Source organism: Mirounga angustirostris, unplaced genomic scaffold (assembly GCF_029215605.1).
Source record: "Mirounga angustirostris isolate CCGP_5_RB_7025 unplaced genomic scaffold, mMirAng1.0.hap1 SCAF_11, whole genome shotgun sequence".
Taxonomy (NCBI): domain Eukaryota; kingdom Metazoa; phylum Chordata; class Mammalia; order Carnivora; family Phocidae; genus Mirounga; species Mirounga angustirostris.
In genome coordinates this window covers 81,036,685-81,063,508 of record NW_026991719.1, presented here as the reverse complement: position 1 = coordinate 81,063,508, position 26,824 = coordinate 81,036,685, and the positions used below count along the sequence as shown (strand labels likewise).

Genomic DNA, 26,824 nt, shown 5'->3' with positions numbered 1-26,824 from the left:
GCAAATTTAACCTAGCTATAAAGCTGATTGTAAATAGAAAAATGATTTCTAATTTTTAAAGCTAAAAGTACTATCTAATTTTAAAAATTATATACTATCTTCTCTCATTACCTCAGGTAACAGAAAATTGTCTACAAATGGATACAAGGGGAAAGTAAAGCATATAAAAATTGCAGTCTTGTTCAATTTCATGGGATATTAACTGTGTTATTGTATCCAGGGCTGGAATACCCATAAATGATCTGGATGTCAAATTTTTGAATAAATGCTTATTCATATATTCAGCACTTTTTCCAGAAAGGCTCACGCAACTCTGTTCAATCAGAAGGTAAAGTATAGAAAAATGCGTACTACTTCAGTAAGCTACTACCTTCTGGGACAGTCTTCAATTACATTCTATTGTTATACTTTGAATTGATATACTTCAAAGGTAGGAAAAACTTTTATATCTTTTTTTCCCCTTTATGGCTTTTCAATGAAATTTCACAGATTTTCTATCATTTTATATACCAAACCTTTGAAAGATAGACATTAGAATCTAAATTTTACCAAAGAGGGAATCAAGAGGCAAAGTACTTAAGTGTCTTCCAAGGTCACACAATTCATTAATGATAAACCTAGAACTAGAAGCAATGAAAGGACTCCTTAACATCAAGCCTTCAACTCTGTGCAGCAAATAAGCTAATATTCTTCCTCGAAAGTTGAAAAAATTTGCTTTCCTGTTACATACTTAAAAGTGGACTTTAATTCACAGGTATTTGTTATGCTCCTTGGGAAGACATCCTTTTCTGAGTTATTATAAAAATAAAGCATTGATGATTCAGGTCAACAATATATTCTGTTAAACATTGTTGGTCATTGTCTTAGATCAGGCAGCTATAACAAAATACCACAGACCGAGTGGGTTAAAAAACAAATTTATTTCTCACAGTTCTAGAGGCTGGAAGTCCAAAGATCAGGGTGCCAACATGGATAGGTTCTGGTGAGAGCCCTCTTTCTAGCTTGTACATGGCTACCTTCTTGCTGTATTCTCACATGGTGGAGAGAAAGATCAGTACCTCTCTTGTCTCTTCCTATAAAGGTACTAATCCCATTGATGAAGGCTCCACCCTCATGACCTAATTACCTCCCAAAGGCCCCACCTCCAAATACAATTAGGGGTCAATACATTAGGGGTCAGGGCTTAAATGTCTGAATTTGGGAGAAATAAACATTCAGTCCATAGCATCCATCTTTATAAAAAACAATGTTTTTATATGACAAAAATAGTCTTTCTATATTAAAAAAATGAAGTACAAAGTTACATCAATTGAAGAGATTTTAAAAATACCAATTTTATTTTCTTTTTTAAAGATATATTTATGTGAGAGAGAGAGTACAATTGGGGGGAGCGGCAGGGGGGAGAGGGAGGAACAGAGGGAGAGGGAGAAGTAGAAAAGCAGACTCCCAGCTAAGCCCTCCCTGAGGCAGGGCTCAATCTCACAACCCTGAGATCATGACCTGAGCCAAAATCAAGAGTCAGATGCTCAACAGACTGAGCCACCCAGGTGCCCCAATATAATATCAATTTTAGAGAATAATTTTTCTTATTTCTAGTAAACCATTGAGTGATATAAAATGTATCTGATATAAAGAGAGAATGTCTGCAAACAACAGAAATTTTATGTGAGACACCACAGACTTATCTACTTTTCTTTCCAGATCATCCTCAAGACCAAGAGGAAGAAGTTATGATGAAAAGAAAAATAAAATGTTAGAAATATTTTTTTTAAAGATTTTATTTATTTATTTGAGAGAGGGGAAGAGTACAGAGGGAGTGAGAAGCAGACTCCCCACTGAGCAGAGAGCCCGACTGGGACTCGATCCCAGGACCCTGAGATCACAACCCAAGCCGAAGGCAGCTGCTTAACAGACTGAGCCACCCAGGGACTCCAAAATGTTAGAAATCTAACAGCAACTTAGTATTGAACATTATTAAGTCAATATTTATAATGTCAACAATTTTACATAAATACTAGGTAAAGAAAGTATTCTTTCTGTACAGTTGGGATAATAAATCAAATTTTCTGTTTTTCTTTTCTAGGCAATGTTTGCTCTACAGCTAAATAGCTATTCTTATTTAAATCTTTTTTTTTCTTTGCCATGAACATTCTTCAAAAAAGAGTTTTCAAATAACTAGATGTGGCTTATTTGCACATCTAATCTTAAGTGGGTTAAAAAACTGGATCAAGAGAAGAATATGAACAGAAAAGATACCCAGGAAATCACTACTGAACAAAAAGACAAACCTAAGGGAAAAATATTTTTTTCCTGGAACAAAAACTTAGGTTTAGAAATTTCTTCCATGACTGGAAGATTGTTAGGGATTAAATTTCATGAAAAAGGGGCGCCTGGGTGGCTCAGTCGGTTAAGCGTCTGCCTTCAGCTCAGGTCATGATCCCAGGGTCCTGGGATCGAGCCCCGCATCGGGCTCCCTGCTCGGCGGGAAGCCTGCTTCTCCCTCTCCCACTCCCCCTACTTGTGTTCCCTCTCTCGCTGTGTCTCTCTCTGTCAAATAAATAAATAAAATCTTAAAAAAAAAAAAATCATGAAAAATAATTAAATCCCTTCTCACAAATGAAAGTTCCACTTGATCTTAACGACCAAGATATCATGTTCTGAATAACAATATGGAAAGTTATTTGGACTGCAAACTTAAAAACAAAAGAGAACTCTCTAAGTGAGAAAGGTTATCTATTGGGGACACTATCACATTTACTTGAAAGCAGCTAAAACTTTTTTACCCAGGTATACAGGCAACATTCCACACCAATAAATACTCCCTCTCTTGTTCTAAACACTTTTTTCACTTGGCTTCCAGCACAACAACCAGTCTCCTCACTTTTCTTCTAGCCACTGGTGGGTCTTTCTCAGCCTTTTGCTGGTTCCTCCTTTTCTCTTCTACTTCTTAATGCTGGCTTACACCACAGGGCTCAGTCCTTTTCTTTTTTCTAGCTGCACTAAGTGATCCCATACAATGTCATGGCTATTCACTAATGATGCCCAAATTAATTTTGCCAGTCCCAACGTGTACCCTGAACTCTAGACCTGGATATCCACCTGCCTACTCAGCATCTCCAACCTAACATGGCCAAAACAGAACTTCTGAGTCCACACTCCTCCAAATCTGTTCCTCCTCCAGGATGCCTCATTTCTGCATTCCAGAACTCACCCAGTTGCTCAGTCAAAAACCTAGGAGTCACCCGTTACTCCTCTTTTTCCCTCTCTTCATATCCAAGCTAACAGCAGATCCTATCTTCTCTACCTTTAAGATAGAGCCTAAATCCAATATCTAACCACCTCCCCATCATCTACCACACTAGTCTAAGACTCTTGTCTGGAACTCTAATAACTTAACTGGTCTCTCTACTTTAACCCTTAATCTTCTTCAGTCTAACCTTCAAACTACAGCTCCATACAGGTAAATCAAAGTATATCACTCTGCTCTCAATCCTTCTAATGGCTTCCTATTATATATCTATAACACATTATAAGGGCCTTCATGAACTACTCTCTGGTTTCTCTCCTATTTCATTTTTTACCACTCCTCTCCTTTAATTACTGTATTGTAACCTTACTGGCCTCTCTGCTATTACTCAAATGGGCTAACTAAGTTAACATTTTTAAGCCTTTCACAACTTGCCTTTACCTCTGCCCAGAATGCTCTTTCCCCAAATATTCACATGGCTCATACACTTATTTCATTAGGGTTTCTGCATAGGTCACCTCCTCAAACAGGCCTTAAAGTAGCAACCCTCTCAATATTCTGCCCCTATTCCTTGCTTCTTCTTTATAGCACCTCATACTATATTTTTGCTTATATATTTATTGTCTGCCTTCTCCAAAGGGATGTAGTAAATTCTACAAAAGCAGTACTTTGTATTGGTCACAGTTACACAGCCAGCACACAAAAGAGTATCTGCCACATAGTAAGCTAGATAAATATGTATTGAATCAAAAAATGAATGGGATTCTAGTCTGAACACTACCTAATAATACAGAGTTTTGTTTTGCTTTAAAGGAAAAAAAACCCACAAGGAATGTGCCCTTAAAAACAAAAGTAAACTTAGCTTAATTCCTCTCAAATGATATGAATTTTATTAAAAGGGGAAAAGGTACTCAGTAGTAGTGAGGCTGAATTTTCAGCAAGATATTCTAGCTATTATAATTTTTTTTTTAAAGCTTCAGAATTATCGCTGAAAATAAAGTCTGTTTATTTGGGCCTGACCACTTAAAAATGGGATATATATAACATACACATACACACACAAAATAGTATAGTTTTGTGAAATCAAACTGGAATAAATAGGAACATTTTAGATTATCCCACAATCCTTTCCACTTCCTTCTCTTATCAAATTGCTACCAGTGAAGGCCCAGGAAGCTACCAACTAGTTAGAGTTAGAAAAAAAAAAGAAATGTTATATCCTGTTAACTTGATGCTGACATTGTTGTTCACAATAAGGAAAATGGCAATATTCCCAGAGGTTTCAGAGGCAGGGCACTTTGCAAGAGTATGTCTGTGGCTTAAATGCCACTATATATTACCTGCTCTCTTCCATCAATGCAACTTACAGTCCACAAGAATGTGAAATATCCTGTCACATAACAGATGTATCTATGTATAACTCGGTGGAAGGCAGAGCCTGATGATGAAGTCATTTTTTACTAGTGAGCTAAAGAATTTAGATCCTGAAAAATAAAGTTAGCCACACTGAGGCTCTCCTGGACAATGCACAGAAGGCCAGTCCAGGTACTCCCTGAGGATGGCAGTCTGTTGATGAAAAGATTATGGAAACTCAAGTTGAACCACTTGGCCTCTCTAGCAACAAGGAAAAGAATTTAGTCCGGTATGGTCAGTTCGTTTCAGTCAAAATTCACTTAATGCTGATGCTGTGGTTTATGCTCTCTGATCAGGGGACAGAAGAATGATGAATACTACTTCTTATGAAAAGTTTCAAGCCTTGTAACCCCTCTGAAAATAAATAGTCCAAATACCAGTTCCATTTCTTTCCCTGCAGGCACAAAAAAGGGAAAATTACTTATCAAATATTTACTATGCTTATTCTCTACCTCCTCTTCTTTCCCTAGGAAAAGTTCCCAGTGTCCTGAATGCACATACCAAGAGTTAGCTCAGAGGGGCCAAGTTCCTAACTGGAACTCAGGCACTAGAGTAACATCCAAACCAGAAAGTACCCAAAATTTAAGGGCTAAACATTCCTTTGATTATACTGGCAAAAAATTTTAGCTGTTCAACTGAACAAGTACTATGAAATGGAAATGGGTCATCATCCACATGCTCTAGAAATTTAACATCTAAAATAGATAACATGGGAGCAGACATTATTAGATTACTGCCTACATTAAATATCTACACAGCAGAGTTTCTATAATAACGAGACAACTGTGCTAGGTTTTGTTAAATCAGCCTCATTACAGTCACACTTTGAATATATGCAACTGTACTATAAAATGAGACAATGCACAGATAAAAGAGCAAGAGTCAAACTGAATAGTTATATCTTAGAGAAGACTGTAGAGGATATGTGCCAATAAATTCACATAAAAGTCACCGGAAATAACTCAGGAGGCAAACATTTCACTTTGCCTTTGTGGAGGCAGCAGGCTTAAGACTGGGAGAAAAGGAAAAGTATAAATTTTTTGATGAAATGAAGCTATAGTAAATCCCTGAACATGATGAAAATAAATTTATTTACCCGAATAGAGCTCATGCTTACTGTCCTTTCTTCTGGCCATTCCTTAAGAAAAAAAAAAAAAAAAAAAAAAAGGGGAGATAAGAGATGAAAATATTTGGTTAGCAAAAATTACCAGAAAATTAGGACGTCTCTTCGCTGCCTGATTCATTTGCTACATTTTATTCCTACTACCACTCTTGCATTCCTTTTGAGTAAACACTCACTATAACCTTCCATATTTCTCCCTAATTTGGAGCCCTACTCTTCTGAATTAGTTTTCTACTCAAGAGCTGTAGATAATTATGTTTTTTCACACAGTATCTTCTGTGCCAGACTGTTGGCAATGCAACATTTCTTAAAAGAACTAAAAGATACCAGTGTTGGGGTCCCAATTACATAAACCTAACCTACTTTTGGCTCCTGCTTCAAGGAAAGTCCATAACATGTATGGTACACTGCTTTCCTGCCCTCTTTCTCTAAGACATTTGGTTTTTGGGGCTTAAAAGAGTGTTCCAATATTTTCTCCAAGTTTTTTCCCCAACCTGCTGACAACCATCTTGCAAGGTCTGATTCTGGTAATCTGCCTGGGCACACTCAAAAACAGCAAATGACAACTATATTTTCATTGCTGCCTGGCTGACATCAATTACAAGATGAATCCTGATCTCTGAGAAGCTAAAAAGTAAAAAGAACATGTGTTTTTACTGATTATATATTCTATATTTATTTCTCTAGTTTCAACTTCTCTCCTGAACTCCAAGCCCAGCTTCAAACTGCCTATACTTACACTTCTTGGATGTCTAACAGGCACCTCAAACTTATGTAGGTCAAAACAGAACTTGAGTCTCAGCTTGCCCTCCCCCCAAACCAAAATAACCTCTCCTGTTCTTTCACCAGTATTCCTCTTATTAATACATGGAACCACCATCAACCCAATTGCTCAATTAAAAAAACTCAAAAGTCCTTTTCTTTTTCTCATTCCCACTTTTTTTTAAATTAATTTCAGAGGTAGAATTTAGTGATTCATCAGTTGCATACAACATCCAGTGCTCATTACATCAAGTGTCCTCCTTAATGCCCATCACCCAGTTACCCCATCCCCCCACCCACCTCCCCTCCAGCAACCCTCAGTTTGTTTCCTAGAGTTCAGCATCTCTTATAGTTTGCCTCTCACTTCTAATGAAGCCATTCATCAAGTCCGGTCTGTTCTACCTCTGCAATATATCTCAAATCAGTCCACTTCCATCCATTTCTACTACCACCATATGTATACAAATCTCTACCAGTATCTCTTGTCTAGACTCTATCAAGAGCCTCCTAATTGGTGCCCCTGCAGCCACTCGGGCCTCTTATAACTCTATGCTCCACAAAAAAAGCCAAAATGATCTCTATTAAACATAAACTTGGACCATACTATGACTTTGCTTTAAAAATTTTCAATCATTTCCCATGGCACTCCCAACAGATCTGTAAGAGAGATAGCCCCTGAATCTCTGCCATCTTATTTCACTCCATTCTCACTCTTGTTCCTTAAGCTATAAGCCATACTGGCCTTCCTTGTTTCCTTGAACCCCTTGAGCCACTATTCCCACCACCTGGAATGCTCTTATTCCAGCTATTCCTAGGCTGGCTTATTCTCATCTTTTAGAAGAAATCTTAGACCAAATGCCACCTCCTCAAAAAGCCTTTCTTGAACACCCATTCCTGACAACTCCCCAGTCACTCTTTCTCTTACCCCACCTTGTTTATGTCCTTCATAGCATTTCTCAAAATTCAAAATTATCATGTTTACTTATTTCATAACTTATTTACTATTTGTTCTTATTTGAATATAAACTCCATTTGGGCAGCGATGGTGTCTGTCTTCTCAGGTACTATATTCCCAGTGTGAGCATAGTGAACACAAAATAAATATTTGTTGAATGAATAAAGAAGCAACTATTGATTCAAAGGTAATTATAATAAAATCTAGAGCTTCAGAATTTCCTGAAATGTAGGTTCTACAAATGTTCAAAATATTTTGACTCATTAACTAAGTGGAGCTCTTTGATACTGAGAATGGATTGGCCAAATTAAATTTACTAAATTATCTCTAAAAAGCAGACTAGTTTGAAATATTTACAATGTTAAAATTCCATAAAATAAAAATGTGAGCATTAAATCATACTGCCATGGTATCAGAGGTAATTTTTACCATCTTGAAGGTAAGATACTTAGTGAGCAGTTAGTTGGCGACAAGGGCTCAAAAGGCACTCTTGTAAAACACAACTTGACATTAAAAACCTAGTATTTTCAGAACCATATAGAAACATCATCAGTTATAAAAATGGCAGTTTTACATTTTGCCAAATGTGCTCTATGCTACTAGAATTTAAACCTTTCAGTCAGAACCAACCTTCCTTAAACATTTTAAAAACTGTTTTCTGATTTAAAAGAATATATCAGTCAATTCCTGATCCTCCAAAATGAGCTTACTTACCTATGTTCAAGTTGATAATATTTACTACTTTAGAGACTGAGTCTTCTAACACACACACAGTCTAGAAGAAAAAATTATTTCACTTATGAAAATCAATCCTACCCTACCTATAATTCATTACAAGTTTTACCAAATAACTGGATGCAACCATGTTGACAGGGTATGGAGAAACCAACAAACCATTCATTGTTAGCAGTAATGTAAATTTGTATAACTTCTACTAAAAGCTAAAATCTGGTTTTTTAAAGATTTTTATTTATTTGAGAGGGAGAAGGAGAGAGAGCGAGCATGAGCAGGGGGAGGGGCAGGGGGTGGAGAAGCAGACTCCCGCTGAGCAGGGAGTCTGACATGGGGCTTGATCCCAGGACCCCGGGATCATGACCCAAGCCAAAGGCAAACGCTTAACCGACTGAGCCACCCAGGTGCCCCTAAAACCTAAAATTTAATGATACCCAACAAAATAAAAAAGGTATACACTATGAAAACAATTCCATTTAGAGCAATTTTATCCACACACTTATATATGTATGAAATGATGTATATGGTTTATGAATATTCACTAGAGTAAAATTTCATAAAAGAACTAGAAACAACTTAAATGTTCAGCTTACATACTTAACTTTAATATGGATTCATATGATGGAATACTATGGAGACATCAAAAAGAATGAGGCAGCCTTTACATACAAAAATGAAACAAAAGCCTAGATATTAAGTCAAAAATTCAAGAGGCAGAAAAGTAAATATAGTATATAGTGTTATAAAAATTATTTACACAGAAATATGCAGTATGTCTCTAGAAGGATATTCAAGAAACTGAATGTGGTTGCTTTATGATAAAAAGTGTCCACATAGAGGTCCACTTCCAGGATGAGATCATGAGTTCTGTGGACCCACTCCCCAGAAAATGAGAAAATTTGGCAAAGACTATTTTTAAAAACCCAGCATTTAAAGTCTCTGAAGGAAGATCTCAATTCAATAATCTAACCTACTGCCTTAAGAAACTAGAAACAGAAAAGCAAACTAAAGCCAAAGTAAGAAGAAAGTACAGGTGACCTCTGAATTACATGTGGTTCGAGTGCCAACCCTGGTGCAGTCAAAAATCTGTGTACAACTTTGGCTCCCCAAAAACTTAGCTAACTGACAGCCTGTTGACCATAAGCCTGGCCAATAACATAAACAATCGATTAGCACATATTTTATATGTATTATATACTGTATTCTTACAATAGAGTAAGCTAGAGAAAAGAAAATTCAAAATTTAGTTAGAATGGCTAAAATGAAAAAGACAGGAAACAACAAATGTTGGTGCAGATGCAGAGAAAGGGGACCCCTCTTACACTGTGGGTGGGAATGCAAGCTGGTATAGCCACTCTGGGAAACAGTATGGAGGCTCCTCAGGAGGTTAAAAATAGAGCTACCCTACGACAAAGCAATTGCACTACTGGGTATTTACCCCAAAGATACAGATGTAGTAAAAAGAAAGAGCACATTATGTGATGAGCACTGGGTATTATACGCAACTGATGAATTATTGAACACTACATCTGAAACTAATGATGTACTATATGTTGGCTAATTGAATTTAAATTAAAAAAATGTTATTATGAAAATCATAAGGAAAATACATTTACAGTACTATACTGTATTAAAAAAAAATCTGCATGAAGTGGACTCATGCAGTTCAAACCTGTGTTGTACAAGGGTCAATCATAAAGAATAATGATTAGAGCAAGAAATAAATGAAATAAAGAATAGAAAAACAGGAACACCTGGGTGGCTCAGTTGGTTAATCATCAGCCTTCAGCTCAGGTCATGATCCCAGGGTCCTGGGATCGAGCCCCGCATCGGGGTCCCTACTCAGGAGGAAGCCTGCTTCTCCTTCTCCCACTCCCCCTGCTTGTGTTCCCTCTCTCGCTGTGCCTGTCTCTGTCAAATAAATAAATAAAATATTTTAAAAAACCCTAAAAATAAGACTTAAAACTATAAAATCCATTGAAGAAAACAGGAGAAAAGCTTTATGACTTGGACTGTGCAATGATTTCTTGGATATGACACCAAAAACACAGGAAACAAAAGCAAAAACAGAAAAAAAAAAAAAAAAAGACTACCTTAAACTTAAAATCTTCTACACATCAACGGATATAATTAACAGAATGAAAAGGCAATCTATGGAATGGGGGAGAATATTTGTAAATCACTTATCTGATAAGGGGTAATTATCAAGACTTTTTATTTAAAGATTTTATTTATTTATTCATGAGAGACAGAGAGAGACACACAGAGAGAGAGAGAGACAGAGACAGAGACAGAGAGGCAGAAGGAGAAGCAGGCTCCCCGTGGAGCAGGGAGCCTGATGCAGGACTCGATCCCAGGACCCTGGGATCATGACCTGAGCCGAAGGCAGACACTTAACCAACTGAGCCACCCAGGTGCCCCAAGACTTTTTATATAAAGAACTCCTACAACTCAACAACAAAAAAAACGAATAACCTGATTTGAAAAAAATGGGCTAAGGACTTGAATAGACATTCTCCAAAGATATACACATGACCAATGAGCACATGAGAAGATGCTCTACATCACTAATCATTAGGGAAATGAGAATCAAAACCATGAGATACCACCTCACATCCACAGGATGGCTATTAAAAAAAAAAAAAAACAACAGAAAATAAGAAGTGCTGGTGAGGACATGGAGAAATTGGAACCCCTTTGTCCTGCTGATATGAATATAAACTCAATATGGGAACACTTATAGAAAACAGTACAAGTGTTTCTTCAAAAAAGTATAAATAGAATTACCATATGATTCAGCAATTCTACTCCTGGGTATATAACCAAAAGAACTGAAAGCAAGGACTTGAACAGATAATTCTATACCCATATTCATAGCAGCATTATTTTCAAGAACCAAAAATGAGAAGTAATCCAAGTATCCATCAAAAGATAAAACAGACATGGGTGGACCTAGAGGGTATTATGCTAAATGAAATAAATCAGACTTAGAAAAACAAATACCAGGGGCGCCTGGGTGGCTCAGTCGTTAAGCGTCTGCCTTCGGCTCAGGTCGTGATCCCAGGGTCCTGGGATCGAGTCCCACATCGGGCTCCCTGCTCCGCGGAAAGCCTGCTTCTCCCTCTCCCACTCCCCCTGCTTGTGTTCTGTTCTCGCTATCTCTCTGTCAAAATAAATAAAATCTTAAAAAAAAAAAAAAAAAAAAAAAAGAAAAACAAATACCATATGATTTCACTCATGTGGTATCTAAAAAACCAAACAAATGAATAAACAAACAAAAAACAGAATTAGATTTATAAATACAGAGAACTGATGGCTGCCAGAGGGAAGAGGGTAAGGCAGATAAGCAAAATGAGTGGTGGGGAGGTGGGATATACAGGCTTCCAGTTATGAAATGAATGAATCACGGAAATAAAAGGTACAGCATAGGGAATATAATCAATGATATTGTAATAGCATTGTATGGTGACACATGGTAGCTACACTTGTGATGAACATAGCATAATGTATAGAGAAGTTGAATCACTATGTTGTACAACTGAAACTAATGTAACATGTGTGTCAACTATACTAAAATGAAAAAAAATTAAATAAAAAGGGATTGAGATTTAAAAAAAAGGACGAGTAGATAAACAGAATGTCGTATACACATACAGTGGAATATTATTCAGCCTTAAAAAAGGAAGGATATTTGTACACATGCTATATTAGGGATGAACCCTGAAGACATGCTAAGTGAAGTAAGCTATTTACAAAAGGACAAACACTGTATGATTCCATTTATATGAGGTACTTAGAGTAGACTCAAACTCAGACTAAAAATAGGATGAAGGCTACAAAGGGCTATGGGGAGGAGGGAATAGGGAGTTATTGTTTAATAGAGTTTCAGTTTTACAAGATGAAAAGAGTTCTGAGGATGGACAGTAGTAATGGTAGCACAACAACGTAAATGTATTTAATGTCATTAGATGGTAAATTTTATGTTATGTGTATTTAATTACAATTACAAAAAATTAAATAGAGAAGCAATGAAACGAAACTGGTTCTTTGAAAAGGTCAGCAATATTGACAAACTAGCTAGGCTAAATACACACAAAAAAAGAGAGAAAATTCAAATCACTAAAATCAGGAATGAAAGGGGGAAATCACTACCAACTTTACAGAAATAAAAGTATCATAAGGTACATCAATAAATTAGATAAAGTATATGAAACGGACAAATTCTAGATAAACAACTAAATGTTGAGCATGACCCAAGAAGAAAGAGAACAGCTGAAAAGAACTATAACAAAAGGTTGAACAGAAATTTAAAATCTTCCCACTAATAAAAGCCCATGACCAGATGGCTTCACTGGTAAAAATCAATCAGATATTTAAAGAAGAATTAATGCCAATCCTTCACAAACTTTTCCAAACAGTAGGAGAAAGAATACTTCCTAACTTATTCTAAGAGGCCAGAATTAACCGGAAACCAAAACCAGACAAAGGCATACAAGGAAAAATCAATATCCCTTATCATCCACAAGCTATCGAGAAACCAAATCTGGCAACATCTAAAAGGGATTGTTCTCCATGACCAAGTGGGATTTAGCAGATTAACATTATCAACAGAAGAAAGGGTAGGAACCACATGATCACATTTGCAGATACAGAAAAGAGCATTTCACAAAATTCAACACTGTTTCATGATAAAAACACTCAATGAACTAAAAATAGAAAGCCAGTTCATCAACCTGATAAGGGGCATCCATGGAAATTCCTAATATCACACTGCAGAAAAATGAAATTATTTCCCCAATAATCAAGAAAAAAACCAAACTTGTCCATTCTTGCCACTTTTCTTCAACATTAATTGTACCTGAGGTTCCAGATACAATTAGTTAGGCAAGAAAAAAAAAAAAAAAAGATCTAGATTTTAAAGGAGGAAATAAAATTATGTTTGCAGAAAACATAATGTGTATAGAAAATCCTAAGGGATCCACTGAAAAGTTGTAAAAATTAAAAAATGAGTTTAACAAAAAAAATGAATTCAACAAGGATTCAGGATGTAAGATCAATATAAACAAATCAACTGCATTTCTATACAGCATTAATGAGCAATCTGAACATGAAATTAAGAAAACAATTCTAAAACAATGTCTTTGAGTGACACATTGGACCAGATGGACATAATAGATATACACAGGATATTCTAGCCAAAACTAACAGAATACACATTCTTTTCTAGTGCACATGGAACATTCAGCAGGGCAGATCACATGTTAGGCCACAAAACAAGCCTCAATAAATTTAAGAAGACTGAAATCACATCATGCTCCTTTTCCAATCACAATGGTATGAAACTAGAAAAAAATCACAAGGAAAAAAACTGGAGAAAACACAAACACATGGAGACTAAACAACATATTAAACAACCAATGGGTCAATGAAGCAATCAAAGAAGACATAAAAAATACACAGAGACAAATGAAAATGAAAACACAACAGTCCAAAATCGTTGTGACACAGTGAAAGTACATCTAAGAGGGAAATGAATAGCCATACAGGCCCACCTCAAGAACAAGAAAAAGCTCAAAAAACAATCTAACCTTACACCTAAAAAAACTAGAAAAAGAAGAGCAAACAAATCCCAAGGAGAGTAGAGGAAAGGAAATAATAGAGATGAAAGCAGAAATAAATGACAGAGACAAAAAAAAAAAAGGAAAAAAAATCAATGAAACTAAGAGTTGGTTCTTTGAAAAGATAAACAAAATTGATAAACCCTTACCACACTCATCAAGAAAAAGAGAAAGGACCCAAATAAATAAAATCAGAAATGAGAGAAAGTAATAACTAACACAACAGAAATACAAAGGATTATAAGGGAATAACTATGAAAACTTAGATGTCAAAAAAGTGGACAACCTAGAAAAATGGATAAATACCTAGAAACATACAATTTTCCAAAACTGAACCAGGAAGAAATAGAAAATCTGAACAGACCAATTACAAGTAACAGAACTGAATTGGTAATAAAAAAAAAAAACTACCAAAAAATAAAAATCCAGGACCAGATGGATTTGCAAGTGAATTCTATCAACTTGTTTTTTTTAAAGATTTATTTATGGGGCGCCTGGGTGGCTCAGTCAGTTAAGCATCTGCCTTCGGCTCAGGTCATGATCCCAGTCTTGGGACTGAGCCCCGAGTCGGGCTCCTTGCTCAGCGGGGAGCCTGCTTCTCCTACTCCCTCTGCCTGTTGCTCCCCCTGCCTAGTGCTCTCTCTTTCGCTTTCTCTCCTTGTCAAATAAATAAAATCTTTTTAAAAATTTAAAAATAATGATTTATTTATTTACTTGAGAGAGCAGGGAGAGGGGCAGAGAGAGAGAGAGAATTCCAAGCAGACTCTGTGCTGAGCATGGAGCCTGTCACAGGGCCAATCTCACGACTACAAGATCACGACCTGAGCCGAAACTGAGAGTTGGACGCTTAACTGACTGAGCTACCCAGGTGCCCTGAATTCTATCAAACTTTTAAAGAAGACTTAATGCCTATTCTTCTCAAATTATTCCAAAAAAACATAAGAGCAAAGAAAGCTTCCAAATACATTCTACAAGGCCAGCATTACCCTGATACCAAACCACACAAAGATGCCACAAAAAAAGAAAACTTCAGACCAATATCCCTAATGTACACAGATGGCAAAAATCCTCCACAAAACATGAGCAAACTGCATACAACAATACATTAAAATGATCATTCACTATTTGCAGATGACATGATACTATATACAGAAAACTCTAAAGACTTCACCAAAAAACTACTAGGACTGATAAATGAATTTGGTAAGGTCACAGGACACAAAATTAATATACAGAAATCCAATGCATTTCTATTCACCAATAATGAAGTAGCAGAAAGAGAAATTAAGAAAGCAACACCATTTATAACTGCACCAAAAAGAATAAAATATGTAGGAATAAATTTAACCAAAGAATGGAAAGACCTATATTCTGAAAACTATAAAACACTGATGAAAGAAATTGAAGATAACACAAAGAAATGGAAAAACATTCCATGTTCACGGACTGGAAGAACAAATGTTGTTAAAATGTCTATACTACCAGGAAAGAGCCCAGATATCCATCAACAGATGAATGGATAAAAAAGATGTGATACACACACACACACACACACACACACAGGAATATTACTCAGCCATCAAAAAGAATGAAATCTTGCCATTTGCAATGACGTGGATAGAAGTAGAGGTTATTATGCTAAGTGAAAAAAGTCAGAGAAAGACAAATACCATATGATTTCATACATATGTGGAATTTAAGAAATGAAACAGATGAACATAGGGGAAGGGAAGGAAAAATAAAATAAGATGAAAATAGGGAGGCAAACCATAAGACACGCTTAACTCTAGGAAACAAATAGAGGGTTGCTGGAGGGGAGGTGGGTGAGGGGAAGGGATAATTGGGTGATGGGCATTAAGGAGGGCACTTGATGTAATGAGCACTGGGTGTTATATGCAACTGATGAACCACTAAATTCTACCTTTGAAACAAACAAATATATAAATAAATAAATAATTCTTAAAAAATGTCTATATTACCTAAAGGAATCTACAGATTTAATGCAATCCCCATCAAAATACCAACAGCAATTTTTAATGGAACTAGAACAAATAATCCTAAAATTTATATGGAACCACAATAGACCCAGAGTAGCCAAAGCAATTTTGAAAAAGAAAAACAAAGCTAGAGGTATCACAATTCCAGATTTCAAGATATACTACAAAGCTGTAGTAATCAAAATGTATGGTATTGGCACAAAAACAGACACATAGATCAATGGAATAGAGTCCAGAAATATACCCATGATTATATGGTCAATTAATCTATGACAAAGGAGGCAAGATTATATAATGAGGAAGACATTCTCTTTAACAAATGGTGCTGGGAAAACTTGACAGCTACATGCAAAAGAATCAAACTGGACCACTTTACCATATAGAAAAATAAACTCAGAATGAATTAAAGACCAAAATGTGAGACTTAAAACCATAAAAACGCTTGTAGAAAACATAGGTAATTTCTCTGACATTGGCGATAGCAACATTTTTCTAGATAGGTCTCCTAAGGCAAGGGAAACAAAAGCAAAAATAAACTATTTGGGGGCACCTGGGTGGCTCAGTAGCTTAAGTGTCTGCCTTCAACTCAGGTCATGATCTCAGGGTCCTGGAATTGAGCCCTGCATCTGGCTCCCGGCTCAGAGGGGAATCAGCTTCTCCCTCTCCCCACCAAGCTGGCTCATGCTCTCTCTTTCTCTCTCAAATAAATAAATAAATAAATAAATAAATAAAATCTTTTAAAAAATTAAATTAAATTAAAAAATAAACTATTGGGCTATATCAAAATAAAAAGCTTTTGAACAATAAAGGAAACCTTCAACAAAACAAAAAGGCAACCTAACTAAACGGGAGAAGATATTTATAAATAATATAGCTGATAAGGGGTTAGTATCCAAAATGTATGAAGAACCTATACAACTCGACACCAAAAAACAGAAATAATCCAATTTAAAAATGGGCAGAGGACATGAATAGATATTTCTCCAAAGACATATAGATGGTCAATAGACACATGAAAAGATGTTCAACATCCCTCATTATCAGGGAAATGCAAATCAAAACCACAATGGGATATTCACCTTACACATGTCAGAATGGCTAAAATCAAAAAGACAAGAAATAAATGTTGGCAAGGATATGGAAAAAAGGAAATCTTTGTACACTGTTGGTGGATATACAAGCTGGTGTAGCCACTGCGGAAAGCAGTATGTAAGTTCCTCAAAAAATTAAAAATAGAATCAGCACATTATCCAGTAATTCCTCTACTGGGTACTTACAAATAAATACTAATTTGAAAAGATACATGCACCCCTATGTTTACTGCAGCATTATTTACAATAGCCAAGATATGGAAGCAATCCAAATGTCTATCCACAGATGAATGGATAAAGAAGATATGGGATACACACGGGTGTGTGTGTGTGTGTATAGATAGATAGATAGATGTATATATAGATAGATATCTCTCACACATCTCACACATGCTGCAATATTACTCAGCCATAAAAGAAGAATGAGATTGTGCCATTTGCAATAACATGGATGGCTCTAGAGGGTATAATGCTAAGTGAAATAAGTCAGTCTGAGAAAGACAAATACCATATGATTTCACTCATAAGTGGTACCTAAAAAAAAACAAAACAGAAAACAAATACAACAAATGAATAAACAATAAGCAGAATCAGACCTATAAATACAGAGAACTGATAGTTGCCAAAGGGGAGGGGGTGGGGGGTTAGACAAATTAGGTGAAGGGATGTGGGGGATATAGGCTTCCAGTTATGAAAGGAGTAAGTCATGTGAATAAAAGGCCCAGCATAAGGAATATAGTCAATGATACTGTAATAGCCATGCAATGGGACAGATAGTAGCTACACCTGTGGTGAACACAGCATAATGTATAAACTTGTTGAATCACTATGTTGTACACCTGAAACTAACATAAAATTGTGTGTCAACTATACTCAAGAGAAAATAATTCCATTTATAATAACATCAAAAAACTAAAATAATCAGGAATAAATTTAACAAAAGTATAAAACTTATACTATGAAAACTATAAAACATTGTTGACAAAAATTAAAGGGGACCTAAATAATTGGAAAGACATTCTATGTTCACAATCAGAAGACAACATTGTTAAGATGGCAATACTATCCAAATTGATCTAGGGATTACCTATCAGAATCCCAGCTGGTTCTTTGTAGAAGCTGGCAAGCTAATTCTAAAATTCATATGGAATTTCAAGGGAACAAGAATAACCAAAACAATCTTGGAAAAGAACAAAGCTGGAGGTTCCATATTTCCTGATCAAGACATTTTTGTACTGGTGTAAGGATAGACACAGATCAATGGAAAAGAAAAAATAAATCCATACATCTATGATCAATTGATTTTGAGGGTTCCAAGATATTTTAATATGAAAAGAATAATCTTTCAACAAATGGTGTTGGGAAAACTGACAAGCCACATGTAAAAAAATCGAGTTAGATACCTATATCATATCCTATATAAAAATTAACACAAAATAAAGAAAATCTAAATATAAGAGCTAAAACTATAAAACTCTTACACAAAACATAGGAATAAATTCATGATTTTGGGCTAGGCAGTGATTTCTGAGCTATGACATAAAAAGCACAAGCAATACACTGACTACCAATTACCCACAAAGGAAATTAAGAGGGGCACCTGGGTGGCTCAGGTGGTTAAGCATCCAACTCTTGGTTTTAGCTGAGGTCATGATCTCAGGGTCATGAGACAGAGCCCCATGTCGGGCTCTGTGTTCAGTGTGGAGTCTGCTTGGGATTCCTTGCCCCTCTCTCTCCCTCCCCCTCGGCTCCTCCCCCTGCTCATGCTCTCTCTAATAAATAAATAAAATCTTCAAAAAGGAAATTAAAATCCTACTTACAATAGTTTTAAAGAGAATGAAATATTTAGGACTAAATGTAACCAAAGGAGATGAATGACTTATACACTGAGAAACTATAAAACACCAGTAAAAGAAATTAAAATATATGCAAAAAATTTAAAGCCATCCCATGTTCATGGATTCAGAGAATTAATATTGGTAAAATATCCATACTAGCTAAAGCAATGGTACAGATTCAATGCAATCCCTATCAAAATCCCAATGGCATTCTTTTTTTAAAAAAGATTTTATTTATTGGGGTGCCTGGGTGGCTCAGTCGTTAAGCGTCTGCCTTTGGCTCAGGTCGACCCCAGGGTCCTGGGATCGAGCCCCACATCAGGCTCCCTGCTCGGCGGGAAGCCTGCTTCTCCCTCTCCCACTCCCCCTACTTGTGTTCCCTCTCTCGCTATGTCTCTGTCAAATAAATAAATAAAATCTTTTATTTATTTACTTGTCAGAGAGAGAGAAAGCACAAGCAGGGGGGAGCAGTAGGCAGAGGGAGAAGCAGGCTCTCCACCAAGCAAGGAGCCCGATGTGGAACTCGATCCTAGGACCCTGGGGTCATGACCTGAGCCGAAGGCAGACACTTAACCGACTGAGCCACCCAGGGGTCTCTCCCAAAGCCATTCTTTACAGAAAGAAAAAAATCATGAAATTCATAGGGAACTACAAAAGACCCTGATTAGTTGAAACAATTTTGAGAAAGAACAACAAAGCTAGAGAAATCATACTTCATGATTTCAAAATATGTAACAAAGTCCCAGTAATCAAAACAGTATGGTACTTAAATAAAAACAGACATAAACCAATGGAACAGAATAGAGTTCAGAAATTACAAGGGTGCTAACAACACAAAACTGGGAAAGGAGAGTCTTTTCAATAAATGGTGCTAGAAAAACTGGGTACCCACATGCAAAAGAATGAAATTGGACCCCTACCTTATACCACTCACAAAAATTAACCTGAAATAGATTAAAGACTTAGATGTAAGATCTGAAATTGTAAAACTCCTAGAAGAAAACATAGGGAAAAGGCTTCTGGACACTGCCCTTGGCAATGATTTCTTGGATAGGACACCAAAAGCACAGACAACAAAAGCAAAAATAGCCAAGTGGGGTAACATCAAACTAAAAAGCTTCTATACAGGAAAAGAAAAAATCAACAGAGTGAAAAGTCAGCCATACTGAACGAAAAAAAATATTTGCAAACTAAGCTAATAAAGGGTTAATATCCAAAATACATAAGGGATTCCTACAACTCAACAGCAAAAAACCCCAAATAACCCAATTAAGAAACAGGCAAGGGAACTGAAGAGATAATTTCTCCCAAGAAGACATAGAAATGGCTAGCAGATACATGAAAAGGTGCCCAACATCATTAATCATCAGGGAAATGCAAAACAAAACCACAATGAGATATCACCTTATATCTGTTAAGATTAATTTTATCAAAAAACAAACAATAAAAAGTGTTGGCAAGAATGAAGAGAAAAGGCAACCCTTGTAAACTATAAGTGGGAATGTAAATTGGTGCCCTGCTATGGAAAACAGTATGGAGATTCCTCAAAAAAAATTAAAAATAGAACACCATATGATCCAGCAATTCCACTTCTGGGTTTACATCCAAAGGAACTGAAGTTAGGATCTTGAAGACCTATCTAAACTCACATTTTCGCTACAGCATTATTTACAATAGCCAAGACAGGGAAGCAACCTAAATATCCATCAACTGATGAATGGATCAAGAAAATGTGGTATATACATACAATGGAATATTATGCAGCCTTTAAAAAGAAGGAAATCCTGCCATTTATGAGAACATGGATAAACCTGAAGGAAATTATGCTAGGTGAAATAAGCCAAAGACGGAATACATGATACCACTTACATGTTGAATCTAAAATAATCAAACTCATAGAAGCTAACAGCAGAATGGTGGTTGCCAGGGGCTGGGTGGATGGGGACAAAGAAAGTCATTTTTAAAAAGCATAAGAGACAAAAGAAAAAAATTCATAAATTAAAAGTTCACCAAAATAAAAACTTTTGTCTTTCAAGAGATGAACAAAAAAATGAAGACAGCCCACAGAAAATATTTGTAAATCATAGATCTGATAAGTAACTTGAAACCAGAATACAGAAATGACTCTCAATGAGACAATAACAATAAGACAAATAACCTATTTTAAAAATGGGCAAAGGGTCTTGGGGTGGCTGGGTGGCTCAGTCGGTTAAGCGTCTGCCTTCAGCTCAGGTCACAATCCTGGAGTCCCGGGATCGAGCCCCACATCGGGCTCCCTGCTCAGCAGGGAGTCTGCTTCTCCCTTTGCCCCTCACCCTGCTCGTGTTCTCTCTCTCACTCTCTCTCAAATAAGTAAATCTTTTTAAAAAAATAAATAAAAATAAAAATGGGCAAAGGGTCTGAACAGACGTTTCTCCAAAGAAAATACATAATGGGCAATGTGCAATAAGCACATAAAAAGATGCTGGACATAAACAGCTATCAGGGAAATGAAAACTGAAACCACAGTAAGTTACTACATCACACCCTCTAGGATGGCTAGAATTAAAAAAAAAAAAAAAACAGAATAACAAGTCTTGGGGAAGATATGGGGAAAATGGAACCCTCACACACTTTTGGTAGTAATGTAAAATGGCAGAGCTACTTTGGAAACACACTATTGGTAGTAATGTAAAACGGCGCAGCTACTTTGGAAAAGTCTGGAAGTTCCTCCAATACTTAAACATAGAGGTACCATATAATCCAGCATTCTCACACCTAAGTATATACCCAAGAGAAAGGAAAACATGTTCACACAAAACCTTGTACACAAATCTTTATACAAGCATCATCCATAATAGCCAAAAAGTGGAAATAACCCCAAAGTCCCTCAACTGATGGATAAGCAAAATGAAGCACATCTGTACTAAAAAATATTATTTGGCAATAAAAACAAATGAAGTATTGATACATGCTATGCCATAGATGAACCTTGAAAACATTATGCTAAGTGAAAGAAGCCAGTCACAAAATAATATGTATCATATGAGTTCATTTTTATGAATTTCCAAAATAAGTGACTCTGCACAGATTATAAAAAATAGATTAGTATTTGCCAGGATGGGGGCGGGGAATGGGGAGACAGGAGTAGCAGCTAAGGGTTATAAGGGTTTCTTTTTGGGATAATAATATTATAAAATATATTATGATGATGCACAGCTCTGTGAATATACTAAAAGTCACTGAACTGTATACTTCAAATGTGTGAATTGTATTGTATTTGAATTTTATCTTAATAAAGCTGTTTTAAAAATACAAATTTTTAAAAAGTGCCCCTATCTTTTATAGGTATATAATGAAGCATTCACAGCAAAATTGTATAACATTTGGTATTTGCTTCAAAATTATTGGGTAGTAAAACGGGGTGGGAGTAGAGACTGAGCTGGGTGATGGGTATGTGGGGGTTTATTGTACTATTCTTTGTACTTGTGTATGTTTGAAATCTACAACATAAAAAAAAAATTTGTAAAAAAGACCTAACTCTATGGTAAGGAAAGCCAAAATCTATGGTAAGGTAAGCCAATATCTAGAAGATGAGAACCCAAATGGGTAAACCTAATTCTCAAAGTCACTCTTGGCTTTTACCAATTTGCCAGTCCAGAGGAATCAGCTGCAAAACTGAGCTGCACTTCCACAGCTTCAAAGGACTAAGGTAACTAAAGTCAAAGCACAGGGTTTGCCAAAAGTGGGAACTCTTATAAACCAACCCCCACTTTACACTGGAAACCCAAAAGGCTATACCTTCAAGGTAAGAGTTCACCAGAAGTAAATTAGCCTTCTCACAGGCTGGCAGTCTACCACCTATGATCAAAGGAACCTTAGGCAAAGAACTTGGATTAGGGTAGTCCCAGACAAAGAGCACTCCTATGTACCTGTAGAAAGCAAATGAAAGTTCTCTCTGTAGGAAGATCTCACTCTAATCTTCTGATTCCTTCTACAAATAATATTCCAGGTATCCAGCACATGGCCAAAGATAACCAGACACACAAAGAAATCAAGCAACATGAGGAAGCAGCAGCAGAAAAAAGAGGCAACAGTTACACACAGAAACTTCTGATACTGGAATTATCAGACACAGATTACAAAACAATGCTTACTAAGTTTATTTATTTTTTAAAGATTTTTATTTATTTGACAGAGAGCGAGCACAATCAGGGGGAGCAGCAGCAGGAGAGGGAGAAGCAGGCTCCCCACAAAGCAGGGGGAGCCCGATGTGGGATTCGATCCCAGGACAACAGGATCATGACCCGAGCCGAAGGCAGACATTTAACTGACTGAGCCACCCAGATGCCCCAAACAATGCTTACTAAGTTTAAAGAAAGGAAACACTAGATGGGAAAAACAAGAAGCAAAAAATGACTACCTACAGACAAAGAAGAGAAAAGAAGGAGACAAGGATGGAAGCAAGATTTCTATAGTTTAGAATTTGGAATCAGGTAAATGCTTTACGTATTCTAGGAATGAAATTAAATTTTTAAAAGCATCCTCTAAAGCATGAAAAGAAACTGAAACCAATATATCAAAATATATATAAAATATAGTATATGCACTGTACAGTTTTAGTAGGATTTAGTCCAGAGGCAAAAAGAACTAAAATTATTTCAAATTTCATCCAGTAGTCTCATTATTAATAGTAATATAAATACTATTAATTTGAAACAAATTTTTATATATTATATGATAAGTCAGACAAGTTATAAAGGTGAGAAAAAGAAGAATATCAGAAAATCACTAAACTCTACAGCTCTGAAATCCCTCTATGTACTTAAAAACGTAATTTTATTCAGATACTGAAATCAATCAGTATGTTTTTGAAGGCCTACTTTTTTCACCATCTGGTCCCTGACTACATTTCAAGACCTCATCTCCTATCATGCTACTGGCTAGCCAGGTGGTTCTCAACCCTTGTTGTATATCAGAATAATTACATTAAAAAAGGAGATTCTGGATGTCACCCTAGAGTTACTAAATCAGAGTCTCAGGGTGGGAACAATCAAGGATGTCTACTTTGGAAAAGCACCCTGGGTACTTCTGTTAGGGTAGAACCCCTGCTCAAACCCTACAGTTCTACTTAAGGTCCTCAAACATGACAAGCTCTAAACAGGGGCCAGCAAACCATAGCCCATGGCTCGCATCCAACCCAATACCTGTTTCTGTAAATAAACTTTCATTAGCACACAACTCCGTTCATTTGTTTATCTACTGTCTACGGCTACTTTCACACTACACTGGCAAGGCTGAGTAGTCTCGACAGAGACAACATGGCCTACAAAGCCTAAAATACTTACCATCTAGCCTTCTAACAGAAAAAATCTACTGTCCCCTGCTCTATCTTTGCATTTTTGTTCAAATACTGCTCCTATCTTGACAAGATCATGCTCATAATTCAAAGCTTTGATTAGCATCACTTCTGTAAAGCCTGAATCGAGTAAGCACCCCTGTACATTTTTTCATTGTCCTCTGTACTTTCCCTGTATTACTCATCATTCTTTATTCTACAATGTCTATTTAACAACTGCCTCCCCAACTAGACTATAAGCTCTATGAGGACAACACCCAGATGTGTCTTGTTCACCACAGTGCCTGGTTCATTGCATGCACATATTAAGCAATTATTCAATGAATATCTCCCCCGTTCTGTACATTTCTTTTTCATTTTGTTTGATTCCTCAATGTTCCGATCTGTTAAGGGAATTCTGAATTAGATTCTATCAGTGTATTTGTAATCCCATCCTGTTGTGTCATCCACATGTTTGATATGCACACCATTTGAATTCCTCAAGTCACTGGTAAAGGAATGAAGTAACAAAGACCTAACACTATGGTAAGGAATGAAAATGACAGGGCTGATGATAAAGTCCTGAGAAGACCACATTCCCTCCCTTCCAGCATATTGATATCCATTAAATCAGCAGTATTTGGTGAAGACTCCAACTCTAATTATAATATTATCTAGCCTACATTTTCCATCATGTCTAGAAGGATTTTATGAGAGCTTCCACTTCTCCACAGCCTTTTCTTACCTGGTACCATCTCTACCCAAGCAGAACTGAACTAATAATCACTCCCCTAGCTTTCTCATGACTGTACCTTTTCTCATTTCACCTCTCTGTATTACAGTAACATTTACAAGTCTGTCTGCCACAAGCCCAAGCAAGCTCTTGGGAGGGTAGAAACTTCCTTAAGAGCGGTGGGGGGTGGGAGGCATGGGGTGGCTGGGTGATAGACATTGGGGAGGGTATGTGCTATGGTGAGCGCTATGAATTGTCTAAGACTGTTGAATCACAGACCTGTCCTCTGAAACAAATAATACATTATATGTTAAAAAAAAGAAAATAGTAGGAAGGGAAAAATGAAGGGGGGGAATTGGAGGGGAAGACGAACCATGAGAGACTACGGACTCTGAGAAACAAACTGAGAGTTCTAGAGGGGAGGGGGGTGGGAGGATGGGTTAGCCTGGTGATGGGTATTAAAGAGGGCACGTATTGAATGGAGCACTGGGTGTTATATGCAAACAATCAATCATGGAACACTACATCAAAAAAAAAAAACTAATGATGTACTATATGTTGGCTAATTGAACATAATAATAAAAAATAAATTAAATAAAAATTAAAAAAAAACTTACTTAAATTAACTTTGAATCTCCAGAACCTAGCAAAATGTCCAAAATCTAGCTGACACTTAAAAAGGAATGACTGAACACGTCTTACAATTCAGACACACTAAATTTACGGCATTTCCTATTTCTGTTATTATAATATTCCTATATAAAATCTAAAAATCCTTTAAATGCCCTTACCTGTAGCAGAAAGGAAACAGCATAATTCAATAGAGCAGGGTGATGAACTAAATTTAAACTGTTTTTATACTCTGCTATTCCAGTTTTTTCTAAGACTTCAGGGTCAATATATAATCCTTTCTGGAAAGGTTTGGATGTCCACAGGCAACCAACCATGGCTGTCAAATAGTGATTAAATTCTTGATAGGTCTTGCTGCTGAAATTGAACTCTGATTTTGTCTATTGGGAAAGAAAAAAAAAAATTCTCATTATCACCTATTCTCCCTTTCCTTCTTACTCCTAGTAGATCATATATATCCAAAACTCAATTTTTAAACACTGATGATTTAACACAGAGTTTTACCATCCATACCTTTTGTACCAACTCATTTTTCTTGGCAGCAGTCAAATTGTTACGATACCTAAAAGGGAGAATAGAATGAAATTTTGAACATTAAATGCTTTTGAAATGTAAACATAAACAAAAGTGTACATTTTAAATGTAAATATATGCAGATGTGCACATACACAAACACCCAGCTGTCTAGTTAAGGTTTTTATTACTCTGTGCTACACTCTTCTCAAAGAATAAAAATAGAGGCTCAAACATTAAGTTATACATTTAAGATATGCACTTGACAGTATGTAAATTATGCCTGAATAAAAAATAAAAAACAATGAATGAAATGCTCTTAATGTTGCATTATAAAAAAATTAATAGAGGTTCGAGAGCAGAAACTGATGGGGCACCTGGGTGGCTCAGTAGGTTAAGCAACTGACTTCAGCTCAAGTCATGATCTTAGGGTCCTAGAACTGAGCCCCGCGTTGGGCTCCCCACTCAAAGGGGAGTCTGCTTCTCCCTCTCCCTCTGTCCCTCCCCTCCCCCTGCTCGTGCTTTCTGTCTCTCTCTCTCAAATAAATAAAATCTTTTAAAAAAAAGAGCAGTCACTGATTTAAAACATGTTTTCTTAATGTAGAAAAAAGGTACAGTAGAAAGAATAAAGGAGAAACTTAAAAATGTTTTTTTCTTGGGACGCCTGGGTGGCTCAGTCGGTTAAGCATCTGCCTTCGGCTCAGGTCATGATCCCAGGGTCCTGGGATCGAGTCCCGCGTCGGGCTCCTTGCTTGGCAGAGAGCCTGCTTCTCCCTCTACCTGCTCTGCCTGCTGCTACCCCTGCTTGTGCTCTCTCTCTCTGACAAAAAAATAAATAAAATCTTTAAATGTTTT

General features: G+C 36.5%; 1 protein-coding gene across 3 annotated transcripts in view; it reads right to left on the bottom strand.

Moving 5' to 3' along the window:
- Positions 1-903: 903 nt before the first annotated feature.
- The window catches only part of CENPI (centromere protein I), a 65,964-nt gene continuing 40,043 nt past the window's right edge, over positions 904-26,824 (bottom strand). For 2 of the 3 annotated variants that reach the window (XM_064574343.1, XM_064574345.1), the window contains exons 18-22: positions 25,970-26,018; positions 25,618-25,836; positions 8,215-8,275; positions 5,757-5,798; positions 904-5,054 (exon numbers count right to left, since the gene is read on the bottom strand). In XM_064574343.1, the coding sequence (XP_064430413.1) occupies positions 4,978-5,054; positions 5,757-5,798; positions 8,215-8,275; positions 25,618-25,836; positions 25,970-26,018 (448 nt within the window). In that variant the 3' untranslated portion in view covers positions 904-4,977. The remainder of the gene's footprint in view (positions 5,055-5,756; positions 5,799-8,214; positions 8,276-25,617; positions 25,837-25,969; positions 26,019-26,824) is intronic. The other variant, XM_045880510.3, reaches the window with a different exon arrangement.